The 17,083-nt window shown below is 37.8% G+C and overlaps 1 protein-coding gene across 2 annotated transcripts in view; it reads left to right on the top strand.

Annotated features, from left to right (window-relative positions):
* Positions 1-212: 212 nt before the first annotated feature.
* ppt2b (palmitoyl-protein thioesterase 2b) overlaps positions 213-17,083 on the top strand; it is a 31,338-nt gene continuing 14,467 nt past the window's right edge. The window contains exons 1-5 of one of the 2 annotated variants that reach the window (XM_079830128.1): positions 213-330; positions 515-554; positions 3,514-3,667; positions 14,457-14,552; positions 14,746-14,853. In XM_079830128.1, the coding sequence (XP_079686254.1) occupies positions 236-330; positions 515-554; positions 3,514-3,667; positions 14,457-14,552; positions 14,746-14,853 (493 nt within the window). In that variant the 5' untranslated portion in view covers positions 213-235. Of the gene's footprint in view, positions 555-3,513; positions 3,668-14,456; positions 14,553-14,745; positions 14,854-17,083 lie in introns of both variants that reach the window. The other variant, XM_079830127.1, reaches the window with a different exon arrangement.

Below are 17,083 nucleotides of genomic sequence, written 5' to 3'. Positions count from 1 at the left end.
TTTAAATTGTATTTGAAGTGTTGAAGTCAAGCACATTTAAACCTCCATTACCAACCGAATTAGTTAAGGTACCTTTTTTAATGTAATGAGATCTATTTTTCCAAATGAAATTAAAAATATTCTTATCGACTTCTTTAATGATGTTCAGCTTCATGTCTGGGAAGGCAACTGAGCACGGAAGTGACGTAGCGAACGTTTTTGTTGTTGATGCACTAACCGGAAGCAACACAAACAGATGCATGTTCTGCAATATGATAGACGGAGAGGAACGATTATAGCGCAACTGCGTTTGCAGGAACTCAAATACAGCTTCATATGGAATTACTTATGGTTTTTAAAGTTTTGATTTTACTGTAGTGTTTTAGACGTTATTTTACTTATATAAGACTTTGTGTTTTATCTTTATTGTTATTGTTATGATGAAGACCGTGTGGTGGTCGCTGATTGCTGTATGTGTGTTGTGTGTGTGTGTCGCGTATAAACCGGTGATCGTCGTTCACGGGCTCTTCGACAGCTCTGCTGACTTTATCAACCTACACCGATTCATCAACCTGGTAAACCATTAATTTGATAACTGTTATATGTGCCTATCGTTTACTCTGTTTTTAACTGTTGCGAGCTGCTGAAGAGTATCAAGTCTGTAAATTTGCTTAGTCAATATACACACAATAACTAACAGAAACTTATAATAAGGACAAAAAGTTTTGTGGTGGTACCATGGTACAGTGAGCATATAAAATTATATAACAATCGTTTTGAATTAACATATTAAACGTTCCATACATGTAACTACAAGATATGGCGTAAACGTGGTTTGTTTGTTTTCAGTGACCCATGAATTGTCATTTAGGAATGTAAATAGAAAAGTAATTTAGCTAATTATATATGTGTTAATTGTTCTCTCTCTCTCTCTCTCTCTCTCTCTCTCTCTCTCTCTCTCTCTCTCTCTCTCTCTCTCTCTCTCCTCTCCCTCTCCCTCTCCCTCTCTCTCTCTCTCATATTCATATATATATATATATATATATATATATATATATATATATATATATATATATATATATATATATATATATATATATATATATATATATATATAATTTTTTTTTTTTTTTTTTTTATACACACACACAACTACCACTGTCTGCTGTCATGTGAAAGGTACTGAAATAAAGTAATATGAGCCATGTATAGAGAGATGTTTTACTGTTGTAGTTATGCTGCCTTCACATGCTATAGGAAATCTACTTATTTCTGTATTAAATTCCCAGTGAACCGGAAGTTGCAACCGACTTTATTTCAGTGATTTGACGTATTTCCGAGAGAAACGGAATACTAAATGAGCAGAACAGAGGGCGTGGTTTGTTTTTTCCTCCCTGTGACCTGATTGGATATAGAAACGTAGGCGTTTCATTCAGAAAACGCACCTCCTCGCCATCTCTGTTTATTAGCTCGCGGGCAGCAGACTGTCAGCTGGATGGGCGTGTTTAATGATGGCATGTCGGTGTTGAAGCCCAAGCCGTCAAACAGACGTCATCAAAAAAGGCCTACCAATGTAGAGGGGAGGAGCATTTTCAGATTTTGATTAAAGATTACGAAGCTAAATAATTTTTTGATGCGGATTGACTTGCACGGATGGATTGTTCACCACAAAACTAGCAATTTGCGCTAACAAAGTAAATATGATCAATTTTGATTTCACGAGGACTTTAAAGTTCTGTCGTACTAAAGTGCTTTGTTGTCGGAAATTACAGGATCATGGAGGACACCAGTTTTATTCTTGCCTATTGGGAAAATCTTATTAAAGCCAAAATTATATTTAGCATCCAATTTATTGACAACCATATAAACATTCACTGCACTCTAGATCAGCCTTTCTCAAAGTGGGTGCCGCGGCACACTGGGGTGCCCCCTGACTGTGTCAGGGGTGCCGCCAAAAAATTACGTAGGCTAAAAAAACAAAACAAATATGAAATTTCATATATAAAATATATTTGAATTTACATAAATACATTCTTCTTCTTTTTAACCCTTTCGCACGTACTATCACACATTCACACATGTGATTAGAACGGTCAGTGCATCACGTTCATTCAAATGTAAATTCAAATGTGCTTTCGCGTTGGCTTGCACTGAGCCAGAGACAGGCGCGCTCAGACTTGTCATATATCACAACTTTTCAGTGTTTTCAGCCACATAATGTTTATTTTAGGTTTCATACGTATACGTACTAAAAAAACAATACATTTAGAGTTTGCAAAATACACAATGATGAAAAATGAAGAGGCAATAATAATTCTTTCCATTATAATTAGTTTTATTCATATCAGATACACATTGTGTAAGTAACTTTAAAGTTTTCTCTATTCTTCTCCCAGTTCACCTGCCACTTACTTTTATGTATTTTGGGAGAAGTGGATGAATTCACGTCTTGTAAATCCAACAGATCCGATTTTCTGAACTGCGCCTGCGGCGGCGATGGCGGCGCCCGTCGTGCATACAGCTCAACTAACGCGATTGTTTTAAAGGTGTTTAAACGACAAAACACTTCCACTTGTATATATTTGACAATCGGAATATCAGATATTTCAGGCCATATCTAACAAATTTGTGAATATTTTGAATAAAAAAGGAAAAATGACATAAAAGCAGATCATCATTCATTCAGCTCTGTTGTTGCTGCGGTGTGTCACGTGACAAGCAATGACGCGTCACCATGGAAACCATAAAGTGACACATTAATAACGGTCGCTTTGAAAAACTCACGCTGGAGGGTCAGCCAGAATGTTTTAAATTTACGTGTGAAAGGGTTAAACATATGAGCGGATTAATAAAATTGTAAATTAATTTTAGATAAATATATATATATATATAATTACTTTGCAAACCTGTGTTTTTAAAGGTGCTATAAAGTTGCTATAAAGTTGTTATTATTATTGTTATTTACAGTTCGTATTATGCTCTGTTCATTACTGTCCTGTCTAAATAAACAGGACATTTGCATTTAAATTTGGGTTATGCAGTGTTTTTAAATTATATTTTAAACTGGGGTGCCTTGAAATTTTATGCACTTTTGAAAGGTGCCCTGACTGAAAAAAGTTTGAGAAAGGCTGCTCTAGATAGTCAGCTTGCTGATGATTCGGGAATTTCTTGTCAAATACAGGCTATTTTGGCTGTGTATAAAAAAAACAATATGCGTCAAATTATTATTCATGTAAATATGTACTACTTTATTAACAAGTCGATGTAGCTGTTGTGTAAATAAATACCAGTCACAGCAGAAATCGTTGTCCCTGTTTAAAGTTTACGGACAGCCAACTCAGGAACTTGGGTATCAAAATGATCCCGAGCTTCCCAGTGGTAAACGACTTGAGAGGGCATTCATGTCCAATTTTCTTAACTAGGAACTAATATTTATGATAATTCCGATTGCATGTGAAGGCAGCATTAGTTAGTTAGGTCAGATTGTTGTCTGTTCATATTTAATAGATTTGTGTTTGTTTTATCTGGTTATAGTCTCACCCAGGCACTAATGTGACTGTCCTAGACCTGTTTGACCGTAGTGCCAGCCTGCAGCCACTCTGGAAGCAAGTGGAGGGCTTCGCAGAAGCCATATATCCCATCATGCAGAATGCAGCTGATGGTGTCCACCTCATCTGCTACTCACAAGGTCTGTAACCAAAACAATAGTGTGTTAAGCATTAAAGGTGGGGTAATTTATTTCTGATAACAATGATGATTTCAAATCACCAAAACAAACATGCCCCTATTTTGATAGCTCCGCCCCACACATGCGTAACCCAGGCAACGACTATGGCGGTATCTGCTGTGCCAGCCGGCCGAGGGTATGATGTCATCAATAAGTTAAAGCAATGTGTGTTACTATGGTAATCCAGGCCGAATGTTCAGTGAAAAAGTCATCCCTTCCATCCCCAAAACACAAACACAGTTCTCATGAACAACTCGATAGCACGAGCACAACAGTCTAACTAACGAACATATTACAATTATGACAAGATTAGAGGTAGGGCTGTAACGATTTGACCAAAAATAAAAACCTCGATTAATTGAACATTTTACCTCGATTACGATTAATGAACGATTATTGTGCTTTTTTTTTGTTTTTGCACTCATAAGGTTTTTGAGTAAGTTCACTGATAAGGTTTGTACTGTAAATATTTTCTACTATTAAAGGTGGAATTTTTTTTTTAAATGAAAGTGCATTTCTTTGTAATTTTAAAGTACTTGAAGGAAACGCTTGTGCGCGCCATCTGTGTGTGTGTGTGTGTGTGTGTGTGTGTGTGTGTGTGTGTGTGTGTGTGTGTGTGTGTGTGTGTGTGTGTCAGCGCGTAGACTATAAGAACAGCAATTAACTGACCTGTATATAAACTGTGTAAAACATGCAGTTACTATAGTGATTCTGGGCATCTATAAACACAGATAATAACCGCTCCTGCATCTCTCTGTGTGCCTGCAAACTGCACTTGATGTGACTGACCGGGCAGAGTCACGTGAAAACCGACATGGGAAAAATACGTCGGTTAGAGGTTCTGAATGTCGGTTTCGGTTATTTTTCGATTAATCGTACAGCCCTAATTAGAGGGTTATATCCATCACGAAAAGAGAAAGAAAACAAAAAACAAACATATATTAGGAGTATATTATCTTACTTTTTGGACACACTTTTGGGAGCTGACGCTTGAAACAGACAGTGCAGAGATTTAGACGCTCCAGGCTTATACAGTGTGGAAATGAATGGGTAATTATCATAGCTGAAGTGAACGACAATTCGATCGCAAATGGACAAGCAAGCAAACATGACACATGAGCATATTCAAGCAAAAGCCAGCATATTTTAGTTCTGTGAAACAAAACAAAACGAATGTTACTCACCTATCGAGAAGAACCATTAGTAGACACGCCCCTTACTGCTGATTGGCTATAAGTTTGTTTTGGTACTCAGCTTGAGACACTTTTCTAAAGCATTTTTGAAATACCACTTAACCCACCTTTAAAGGGGTGATGAACTGAGAAATTAGAGATGCTCCGATCAGCATTTTTGGGGCCGATCACCGATTACCGATCACCAATTTCATGATCTGCCGATTGCCGATCACAGAATGGCAGGGGAATGGCAATCTTTTATCTATAATCTTGCAGAGTTTGCACCATTTGTAGAAATGAAACTAACTCTAAATTAACTGAGTCAAGGTCTTGAAGAACCACCAAGTGTTTATTTTAGAAAATTAGATAACTTAAGGCTACTGTAGGCCATCTTTCCCAAATAAATGTATATAATTATCTCACCTAAATATTTGATCATGCAGTGCATTTTTGTTTTTAAAAATAATTTTTCAGGTAGGTCTAACATCAGTATTGAGGTAAGAAATACTAAAGACATTTAATAAGAAATCAAATGTAAATTAATATTGGTCTTCCCTGAATAAATTAAATTCGATTAATCCTTACACTTAAGGTTGCAAAATTTAGTCATTCAAGAGCAGTGAGTGTCATAAAGGTTCATCAAACAACACAAGACAAAGAGAAACAGCAGCAGTTTATTCGACAGCTGTCACTTTAAGAGTGAATAAGGTTACATGCAGTTGCACAAACGTTCACTCGCGAGTCACGACGGGGTTTACGTGCATACTCGTCAAGACGGTAATTTAGTACATACATTTGTGTGTATCTGACCATTTCAGCGCAATTTGTACTCGCAAGCTTTTTGTGAGATGGCCTGTGTGTGTGTGTGTGTGTGTGTGTGTGTGTGTGTGTGTCTCTCTCCAGACCGTGCGCGCGAGTGCTGAGCGGTTTGAACACTGGCAAGACTTAAAAATAAATGCAAATGATAAAATTTAGTGACGATGTGACACTGCCTCGATTGTGTAAAGTGGCAAATCATGTGTCAACTGTGCACTGCAGCTCGATTTTAGTGCAGATGTTATGAGCTGATGTGAAGCCAAGCCATTTTATTTGAGCATTTTGAAAGGGAGAGAGAGAGCGCGCTCTTTGTGAACTTGCTTCCCACAGAAAGTTTTCAAATGACTGCGTAAGTTATTTAATATAGAAATATGAATTGTACCTTACCTTCAGCATTATAATTATTTTACCCGCGCTGGAAAGAGAACGAGACGGTGTCGCTGCATATCATGCCCGAGCTCTCACGGCAGGTGCGGGTTTATGTGTCGTCAGCATGCGATCGGTTCATGAGATCGGCCTTTTTGGAGACCGCCGATCAATCATCCCAAATCGATTATCGACCGATCGAGATCGGTTGCCGATCAATCGGAGCACCCCTATGAGAAATCAACTTTCCCTTGAGCCTTTGATATATAAAAGGTCATGGTAATATAATATAATATCCTGTAAGTTTCAGAGCTGAAAACTTCCTTGTTAGTCAAAGAAAAGCTTTTATTGACACTAGGCTCAGAAAACGAGAGCTCTCAGAATATGCAGATCTCTTGCGTAATAGGACCTAGGCCGTAATAGGCCGCCTCTACAGATAAATATGCTTCTGTAGCCCTGCCCACCAATTCCTGAGCTAAGGATCGTCCCTGCAAAAGCTTCCTTCTGAACACACATGTGAGTTGTCTAAAACATGTTTTTTTATATATGTGTTAGTTTTGCAAATCTATTGATTACACAGGGTTTTTCCTGGCTCAAAATGAGGCGGAGGTGGTAAAATCCTGTTTGGCCCAGCCGCCCCGCGGCTCGCGATTTTGCGAATTAAATTTTTTTTAATCCCTTTTAAATTATCCCTTTGCAGTGTAAGATTACAGCTAACACCTTTAAATATTTAAAGGGTTAGTTCACCCAAAAATGAAAATTCTGTCATTAATTACTTACCCTCATGTCGTTCGACACCCGTAAGACCTCCGTTCATCTTCGGAACAGAATTGAAGATATATTAGTTGAAATCTAATGGCTCTGAAAGGCCTCCATTGGCACAATGGCACTTTACACTCTCAAGACCCTTAAAAGGTACTAAAGACGTCGTTACAAAGTCCATCTCACTACAGTGGTTCTACAATAACTTTATGAATCGGCGAGAATAGTTTTTGTGCGCAAAAAAACCCTAAATAACGACTTATATAGTGATGACGATTTCAAAACAAGGCATCATGAAGCTTCGAAGCGTAATGAATCAGTGAGCCGAATCATGATTCGGATTGCGTGTCAAACCGCCAAACTGCTGAAATTTGGTGATTCAAACCGCTGATTCGACTCGCTGATTCATAACGCTTCGAAGCTTCATGATGCCTTGTTTTGAAATCGTCATCACTATATAAGTCGTTATTTAGGGGTTTGATCAGTTTTATTTATAATTATATTATTTATAATCATAATATTTATAAGTATAATTTATAAGTTCATATTTCAGCAAATGAGGACTTCACATTTGTAATGTAATGTAATGACTAATTTTCTAAATGACATTTGAGTTACAATTCTTATCACCTGACATTTGTGATTTCATGTACTCATTCAGACAGTACTCTTTTTTTAAAACAGAGTGTGAGTGTGTTTTCTATACATGTGCTTTACAGAAGGTCATGTGCTGTGTTTGCAAAGATAATTTTTGACACATTTGTCTTTAAATTCATTATTTACTGACATAGTTCAAATTTATTTTTAAAAAATTCACTTTATTTTCTACAAGTGTCTGTTTATAATAAACTTCCATAAAATTTAGACACGCATCTTACACTTACCTGACACTGATATTAAAATCATCGTTGCAGTTTCTGTGATTTGGCTCCATTTATTAATTTTTTTAATTAAGGTTTTTTTTATTGGACCACCCATATTGAAATGAAAGCACGCTTTATGGTGCATAAGATTGGTGCACAAACGGTAGCTAAGGTAGGTCAAAAAACACATGAAGAGAAGTGTTAGGATAATACAACATCAGCATTCGAACAGTATTCTGAACTCATTACGTTTTGACCTTTGACATCATCTGACATGAAATTAATTTAAATTTAATTGATCTCATAGATGTGGCTGTTGTGGTTAGTGGTCAAGCAGCACCAACTGCTGCAGTTAATGTGGTGAATTCAGATGACTTTGACATAGTCCTTTTATGTTTTTCCATTTTAAATGCCTATTGCCTGCCGTGCACAGTTAAGCTGATGCCACTGGTGTGGCGGTGCCACCGGCTTGGGCCCGTCATCGATGCTCGCAGCTTTAATTATTATTCTTCGACCAAATTAATCGCTTTTTTGGGGGCCTAAACACGCTTGAAAACTCACAAATCTTTGCACACGCGTCAGAAGTGGCGAAAATTTACGTCTGTTATGGTATTCGTATCAGAATTAGGCGTGGCAAAATGGCTCGACAGCGCCACCTAACGTAGTGCCCCTCCCGCTACGTTTCACGTACAGCTATGAAATTCAGTATACACATGTAACAGCCCAATACCTACAAAAAAGTCTCTACGTGTAAAATCTGAAAACCAACAGGAAGTCAGATATTTTTAATTTTCGTTGCAAAATTGTTGCAAATTTTGCCATTTCCAGACATTGTACTTTAATCAACTCCTAGAGATTTAATCAGATCAACATCATATTTGGTCAGTCTAATCTAAAGGCTTCACAAAGTTCGATGTTTCGCCATAAAACAGGAAGTTGTTGTAACTCAGCCATACAATGTCTGGTCTGCCCCAAACTTCACATGTTTTATTAGAGTCCTGACTGGAAGACATCAACATGCCAATATTCAGTTACAGTCATAGCGCCACCTGTGGGCAACAGGAAATGCCTTGTTTTACATTGTGATTAACTCCTCATTGAGATTTAACCAGAACAACATCATATTTGGTCAGTCTAATCTAAAGGCCTTGGTGATGTTAAATTGTGAAGATCTTGAGTTTTCACTGAAGGGCGTGTCCGTGGTGGCCTGACAAAGTCTGATGTTTCGCCATGACACAGGAAGCTGTTGTAAGTCAGGCATAAAATGTCCGATCTGCCCCAAACTTCATATGTTTGATAAGAGTCCTGACCTAAACCCATCTACATGCCAATATTCAGTTAGTCATAGCGACACCTGCTGGCAACAGGAAATGGCATGCTTTATACTATAATTCACTCCCAGAAACACTTTTAAATATGCCATGAAATCCCAAACATGCTGGATACACAATAAATCTTGCAACACGTGGATACGTGCTACTGTATGTGATTTACGGCATTAAACAGGAAGTTGTTGTTACTCAGGTATACAATGTCCGATCTGCCTCAAACTTCACGTTTGATAATAGTCCTGACCTGAAAACTCTACATGGCAATATTCAGTTATAGTCGAAGTGCCACCTGCTGGCAGAAGGAAGTATGGCACATTGTAGTGAGTTTGCCATATTTCTCCTATATTTACCCGCTTAAATGAATATCACTCACTATTCGCTGTTTTCCTGAAGCCACCGGGTGGCGGTGAATGTGCGAGGGCCCTTTCATCGCTGCTAGCAGCTTTAATTTACATTGTCATTGCATGAGTCTCATTCAGCTCCCAGGTTCAGTAGTCAGGGCACTGATCAGGACATAAGTCAATGGGCTGACTCCCTGATCAGTGCCCTGACTACTAAACTAGGGAGCTAATTGAGACGCACCGAAGTATCAGCGGAAGTGATGGCGGCAGATTGCGGCTCTTCTTGCGGCTTGAGTTGTTGTATGTAATGCAAATTAAGCATCTCTAGTTGATTAGTAGAGTTACATACAGTGGCGGTTCTAGACCACGGTAACTATGGGGGCCAGGCAGGGGCCACTTGTGCTTTTAGGGGGCACACGTTAACATTTATCTTAACCAGTAGATAATTAGGTAGTTCACCTGAAAATTCTATCACCATTTACTCACCCCCATGTCGTTCCAAATAGGACTTTCTTATGTTGAACACAATATTAACTTATTTATTTTATTAAACTGTTGTATAAGATCAGTAGGCTTATCGCATTTGCACTCATGCTATTCTGGGTAGAAAAACAGAACTTGTGTGATATTGCACTAGTTACTCATGTCATGTTATATTGCTTAGTCTATATCATGATGTAAATGTGAGGGCGTTTTCACACTGGCAGTTTAGTTTGAATAATTGGTAATGTGAAAGTTGTCATGCGGACCCGGGTGAGCTGAGCTCAGGGGAACTGAATTCGAGACTGCCTGAAGGAGGTAGTCTGAGCTCGGTTGCGCAAATTGCGCTCGAGCTGTGCTGCGATTCATGGGAATTTGAAAGCAACAAGCTAATACGACTAGCGGGCCTGTGGCGGACCACTGGAGGCAAAGTTGGCGGCCCACCGGCGGCCCGCTGGCATTTTGCTCATCGTTTTCCTAGCGGACCACCGGCGGCAGCCACCACTTTTCCGACAGTGGTCCGCTACCGAGCCGCTGGTTTATAATAAATGTTTTCTGGCCACCCACGGACGATCCACTGGTCATATGATTCACAACTGGGTAATTATAGTTAGATCCAATATAATAATATTTAATGCAATAATGAATCAAAAACAAAGTACACAACTGCTAATAACCATTGTATATGTATTTTTTTGGATAGAGGCAACACAAATGCGTAGCTAAACAAATGGAAATAAACATAAAATAACTATAAACATTATGATAGCCTATTCAAAATATGTACTTTTGTTAATATATATATATATATATATATATATATATATATATATATATATATATATATATATATATATATATATATATATATATATATATATATATATAAACAGGATACATAAGACTGTATTATATATTATAAGATTAAGACTCGGGTGCGCAAGAAAAGTAACCTGCGCATGCATTTTATCAGATGACGGTGTAGCCTATTTAGTTCAATACAACACATGTGTAAGGGATGATAGTGTTGATGATTTACCTTGGATACGAGCGAGAGGGAGCCTGCAGTGTATTCGCGGTGTAGAACGCGCTCTGACCCGGACCACAACAAACGTGCCCAGTGTAAAAACGCTCTGAGTCTAAAACTCAAACAGGGGCATTTCTGCCGCATATCTTGAATTTTATGGACATTCTGGCACTGAAATGGTTTGGTTAACGACATTCTAACAATACAGGTTTTGGAACAACACGAGGGTGAGTTACATTAGGTGTTTTTATTTTCTTTTAGGGGGAACCCTTTATTTTATTCCCAGATAATTGAAAGTCTTTTATTTGGCCATGTACTGTATCACTCGATCTGCAGTCTCTACACGTGAAGTAAAATCATTTCAAGTTCATTTATTTATTTGAAAAGTAATGTATCTGTAATATGATCATGCATGCTCAATTTATAAAAGTAAAACTAAACCATTTATTTTACATGTTTTGTAGCCTACCTGCTCTCTGTTAGCAGACTCTTCGCAAAGTTAGCATAGACATCAAAACAAACATCTAATACTCTATAAGCAACACTGGACAATTGGATAAAATAATATTATTTCTCGCTATATGTGAACAAGACTGAAATTACATTATTCTGTATCTTTTCTCGGGTATGCCTATCTCTGTCATATTCGCACATGAACGGTTCTTTCATTGCGTTGGTCATAATTTATCTTTGGCTGCATCTTCCTAATTCGGAATATGATCAAAGATTACATATGTGGACGTGTTCGAAGAAATTAGCCATTGAAAAAAATATATTTTAACTACCAGTAAATGAACGAAATGACTGAATGGAATTCAAAGTCGTCAAGTCAGTAAAATTAATCTCCAGTAGCCTAGCTATCACTGCTGCGTAAGGGTGCAGTTACATTCAACACAACGTGTATAAAGAGAGCTTATTTTATCTATAATCAAGAGCGTAGCAACCGCTATAGCCCGCGTTTTACAACTATTTGAGCGAATGCAGACTGAGTGACGAATCATTCATAAACAGACATCACTTGCGCGCCACAGCGCGCAGCCTCCTCATTGCTTCTCTGCATTGGTTATTGGTTATGACACAATAAAGTGCTCTTTTCATCACACACCGCCACAGCAAAAAACGCACATTGCAACCAGTTTCAGAACATTGTTTGGTGCGATGTGATTCCAAATTTACGGGGGCCAGAGGGGGGGCCAGGCTTGTTGACACGGGGGCACCGGCCCCCCTGGCCACCCCCCTAGAACCGCCACTGGTTACATAAGAGGCGATCTGGCGCTGGAATGCGTTTTTTAAATAATGCAGAGTGCTCGTGGCCGCTGTTTTCAGCATCGGTAGCTTGTGCACAGGCTATAGCGCTTCAATCGATTGCTGTTGCGGAGACTTTATTCGTTCCGTTGAAATCACAAAACGAAATACACCCATTGTGATGTGTCCCTGTTCTTGATATTAGAGGTCCTCACGGGTCCAAAAATTAGTACCCGAACCCGAAGAGACCCGTAATGTGCTAAACCGAACCGACCCGGACCCGTCTATTATTTCAAAAGCTGGACCCGGGACCGTGCAGATCCGAGAAATGCCAAAAATGTAGTACCCGGAACCGACCTGGACCGTCTATTATTTAAAAGCTAAAACTGAACCCGGCGTGAAGACACAGACCCGACTGAACCCGATTGTCACATATTCCATAATAAACTGATATATTAACAAGTCAATAAACAAGTTGCGAAAAATATAACTTTGTGTCTTACCTATAGCCGTCGTCTCCCTTCCTTGTAACGTTACGTTACTTGATTGTGATGCATTACATCCTTGCCAAAAAGTTAAATCCATGTTATTCCTCTCATGTTATTCCAAGCATGCTTAATTTACTCATCATTTCAGCTTTAAAAGTCCACTTTATGTCACGGTGACAGATGACAAATGCGTCTTTGCAGATTTGCATTTCGACTCTAACTTAGTTAACTCGCATAATAACTTAATGACTGTTTGCCTTTTTGTACTGTGTATAATAACGATTGCTCTTTCGGTGGCCGCTGACGTCAGCATTATTTATTTGCTATCATCTCTGTGAGCCGAGTCTGAAACTTTAAGATTAAATAAGACGGTTCATTCATATTATTATTAAAGTCAGTCTCACTCACAGCGGAAGCTCGGGTTGCCATAGAAACATGACACACGCTTGAGACCGCACATGCGCGTTAGCTGGAGCAACCTGAAATATGAGCTTTTTTACGCAACTTGAACGTCATAGAAAACATTTATGTGACAGTTCACCTGAGATTGTGTTGCTGATTTGAAATATATTATTTAAATATAAGTTCAAATCAAACTACAAAATATTGTGTTCTATAGCAGATGTAACGATTAAACTATCATCCCATTTCTGGACACACGCACTCCTATCGCAGATTATTATTTTTTTATTGACCTGAGGGAGGGTTCTGGCAGACTAATCACAGCGGTCCGCGTAGAATTGACGCGTTGTTACATTTTTGGAGAGGTGCGCGTCAGGGTACGTCGTAGGGTACGCGCGCATCACACAGCCTACGGCGTAGCTGTGGCGAACACTCGACGCAGAAGTATAAATTGGCCTTAAGTTGTCTGAACTTACTCCCGGACTTGTTTTTGGAACCAGCATACGCAAGGTTTGGGTTAATCAACCGAGAGTTCAAGGTATATGTGACGGTAAGTTAACCCTGCTTTATAGCCGAATTGAGCTATATTTAATAATTCATGGTCTTTACAGTGGAACTGAATTAACACTGAACTGACTTCAGCTGAACAATGACACTATTTTCTTTTTAGAGCTGCTTTACAGCCGAAATGAATTCTGTTGCATCATTGAATTATTCATTATTTTCCTGTTTATTCCTGTAAAGCTACTTTGAAACAATCTGTATTGTATAAAGTGCTATAAAAATAAAGTTGACTTGACTTGGAAGTTGTTTACCCGGCGAGAGGGCAGGACAACCTGTCACCACATGCGATCACAACAATATCAAACCACAACAATCCAATCAATTCCAGATGGACAAAATCAAGTCCCATCCTACTTTTTTTTTTTTTCTCATTCGAGAAGTCACAATAAGGAAGACAATTGCAACTTCCATTCCATACTGACTTTTAAATACTGCGTTTAAAAAATTATATATATAAAAATTTAAACTGGAAATGGATGGTGCATAATGATTGCATAAATATTATTTAGAACAATACAAATCCCATCAAAATATGAAATATTACTTAAAAAATATGAACTAAAATATACACTCATATCATTTAAAAAAGTTACACTCTAGGTGTTTGCTCATTTTTGACTGCCTAGAAGTACAAGTGTGACCCATAAGTTAGGTGAACCAGAGGATTAAGAAAAAATATATTTTTTCTTTGGAATTAATATGGAATTAATTTTGTGGGGGGGTTTTTACAGCTTTTGTGTTAATCTGTAAAGGTAGACATTTTTAGGTTACAGAGTTTGTGCAATCAGTTCCATCGTGTATTTCTTCCTAATAACATTGTTCTCTTTTTAACTTTCTCTTGGGTTTTCTTTTGTGTGTCATCTTGACATCTAAATCTAAATCTGCTGCAGGTGGCCTTGTCTGTCGAGGAATCCTGTCCACTCTTCCAGACCATAATGTGCACTCTTTCATATCTCTGTCTTCTCCGCAGGCGGGACAGTATGGAGGTAACACACTTTCTTTAGTTCTGTTGAGAAACACATTTACAAACTTGCTGACCTGGTAAAACAGTGAATTGAAAAGCTTCGACTCATTGAGTGTCATGTAAAAACCATTCCATATTTGGACCTTTTGACTTCTTTTGAGAGAAATGTTTCTGGTTTTGCTCATGTTTTATAAGTGATATTTTCTCTTTTGTAGACACAGACTATCTGAAGTACCTCTTTCCTCAGTTTGTCAAATCCAATTTGTATCATGTATGCTATACTGCAGTGGGCCAGAAAATCTCAATCTGTAACTACTGGAATGGTGAGTGAAAGAATCAAAGTCAGAAGAATAGACATATCAGTCAGAATCAGAAGATATACATATAATTCATGCATCAGTCAAAATAGGGGGGGTTGTTATGGTAATATTGGCTTGTCATATCAAATGATTATGATCTTAAAGAGCTAAGGAATAAGTTAATGACAATTCACCTTTATTTTACATTATTAATGGTGCTTCCATCACTGTTACTATTGCTCCTACATAGTGATTTGATAAAAAACCATGCATCAAATTTAAAGAGGTAGTTCACCCAAAAACTTGAATGCTGTCATCATTTACTCACCCTCATGCTTGTAATGACCTCCATTCTTCTGTCGAACACAACAGAAGAAATTTTTTTAAGAATATTGGTAACTGTTTCTGTCATTATGATGAAGAACCGTCAATTGGATTGCAGCAAGACCATGTATGATATCACTGTAGATCAGGGTCGGAAATAACAGGGGCAAAAAAAAAGCCCCAGCACAATAAAACTAAATCGGTTAGGGCTGTCAAGATTAAAGTGAAATGTAAAAATGTAATTGTGTCGATTGCGGCATTGCATTTAGATGTGCTCATGTTGCATCAAAGATTTATTTTTACTTGTCTTTTTTGCAGTGTTGAGCATTACAACTAATCACACATTTCTGTTGAGCATATGAATGCAATGGCCAATCAGATGTCTTTTAAATAGTCACTTTTGAAGAAGAAATCTGCTAAAAGTGCTGAAGTTTGTTTTAGTGCATACTCACTGACTAAATTTACTTTGGTAGCCTTCTGTATAATATATTTCCAGTTTGAATAACTCTTTTGTTTTTCATGCTGCTAAGATAGCCAATCTGAAGTCTTGATTTTCTAATACATAATAACTGTTTGTGTCTGATTAGGGCAATAATCAACAATGATTAACAATGGGAATTAGGTGTAGGCAACCTTCAGGAATATGGTTTCATTCCTAAAAAGCAGAAAAGGTGAAAAAAATCACTCTAGAGCAGGGGTCGGCAACTTTTTTGTCATGGACTGCCATTTTTAAGTTTGAACAGAGTTTGCTTATCACCTTATGTGTGTCGAATGTTTACTAGGACTCTATATTGAAAATCTCAGAAATGTTGAGCATTTTTTTCTCAAAGCTAAGTGCAACAAATACAACAGAACAAACTGTAAGCTGTCAGTGAAACCGACTTAACGTGTGATACATCTGCTGTCTTTATTTGTGTCCAGTTTTCAGCAGGTTGTGATAAGTAGCGGGCACGCTTATGGTTTGCCAGATCTGCACGCTTTCATTGATTTGTAATATTTATACTACAGTATATTAGTATTTATAGCTCCTTACTTAAAACCGCTAGAGTGACAAAAGTTACATATTGCACCTTTGATAAAAACAAGATGTGTTACTATGAGGAATGATTACCTCAAAATGTAGATCTGTATGCAAAAGGTACTTTTGAGACAAAGCACTTTTTGTTCTTGTTCACTTTAAACATTGTTTGCTGTTACAAGAAAAAAAAACTAAAGTGTGTCAAGCACTTAGATTTCATAGATTTAAACGACTTTGAAATTATGCAAATTGGCAATAGATTAGATGTTCTAAAATGTCTTGAAATGTGTTTTAAGAAACAACTATATAATTATATTTATCTCAAATTGCTTAAATCCATGTGGCCATATTCACAAAACATCTTATGGCTAAAAGTAGCTCTTGCCGATTTAGGAGAAAATCTTAAAAATAATGGCCGTGTCAGTCCTAATTTTAGGACTCCTAATTTTTGCTCATTTCACAAAGCATTTTATCTCTAAAAACTGGTCTTAAATCTGTGAAAAGTTAGGAGTAGTCAAAAGGACTCCTAAGTCACTAAGACCAAATCACAAACAATCCTAATGGATATTGCTGGCAATTGTTGAGGACAATTCTAAGTCCAATTGTCCCCAATTCAGCACTTGAAGAAAAATTTCTTTCGAAGTTACAGGTCTCAGGAAATGGTAACTTTATTGCAGAAACAACAAAGTGAGATGCCGGCCAAACATCTGACCAGCTCTGGTAAAACTTAACATCTTATACTGTTCTCTTATCGTTTTGCAGCTAGACTCCTCACAGTTTTGCCACAATTGTATGCAATCACTATCATTTTTCAGAGCAGCTGAGTAATATTGTGCCCATTTACATACGCAAAGTCACTGGATTGACGTCAATGGTGACTGGATTGGCACAAACTGGGACATTCCAAATGGT

The sequence above is a fragment of the Gobio gobio genome (assembly GCF_949357685.1).
Source record: "Gobio gobio genome assembly, chromosome: 11".
Classification (NCBI taxonomy): domain Eukaryota; kingdom Metazoa; phylum Chordata; class Actinopteri; order Cypriniformes; family Gobionidae; genus Gobio; species Gobio gobio.
The sequence above is the reverse complement of the archived record's forward strand: the minus strand, read 5'-3'. Positions and strand labels throughout refer to the sequence as shown.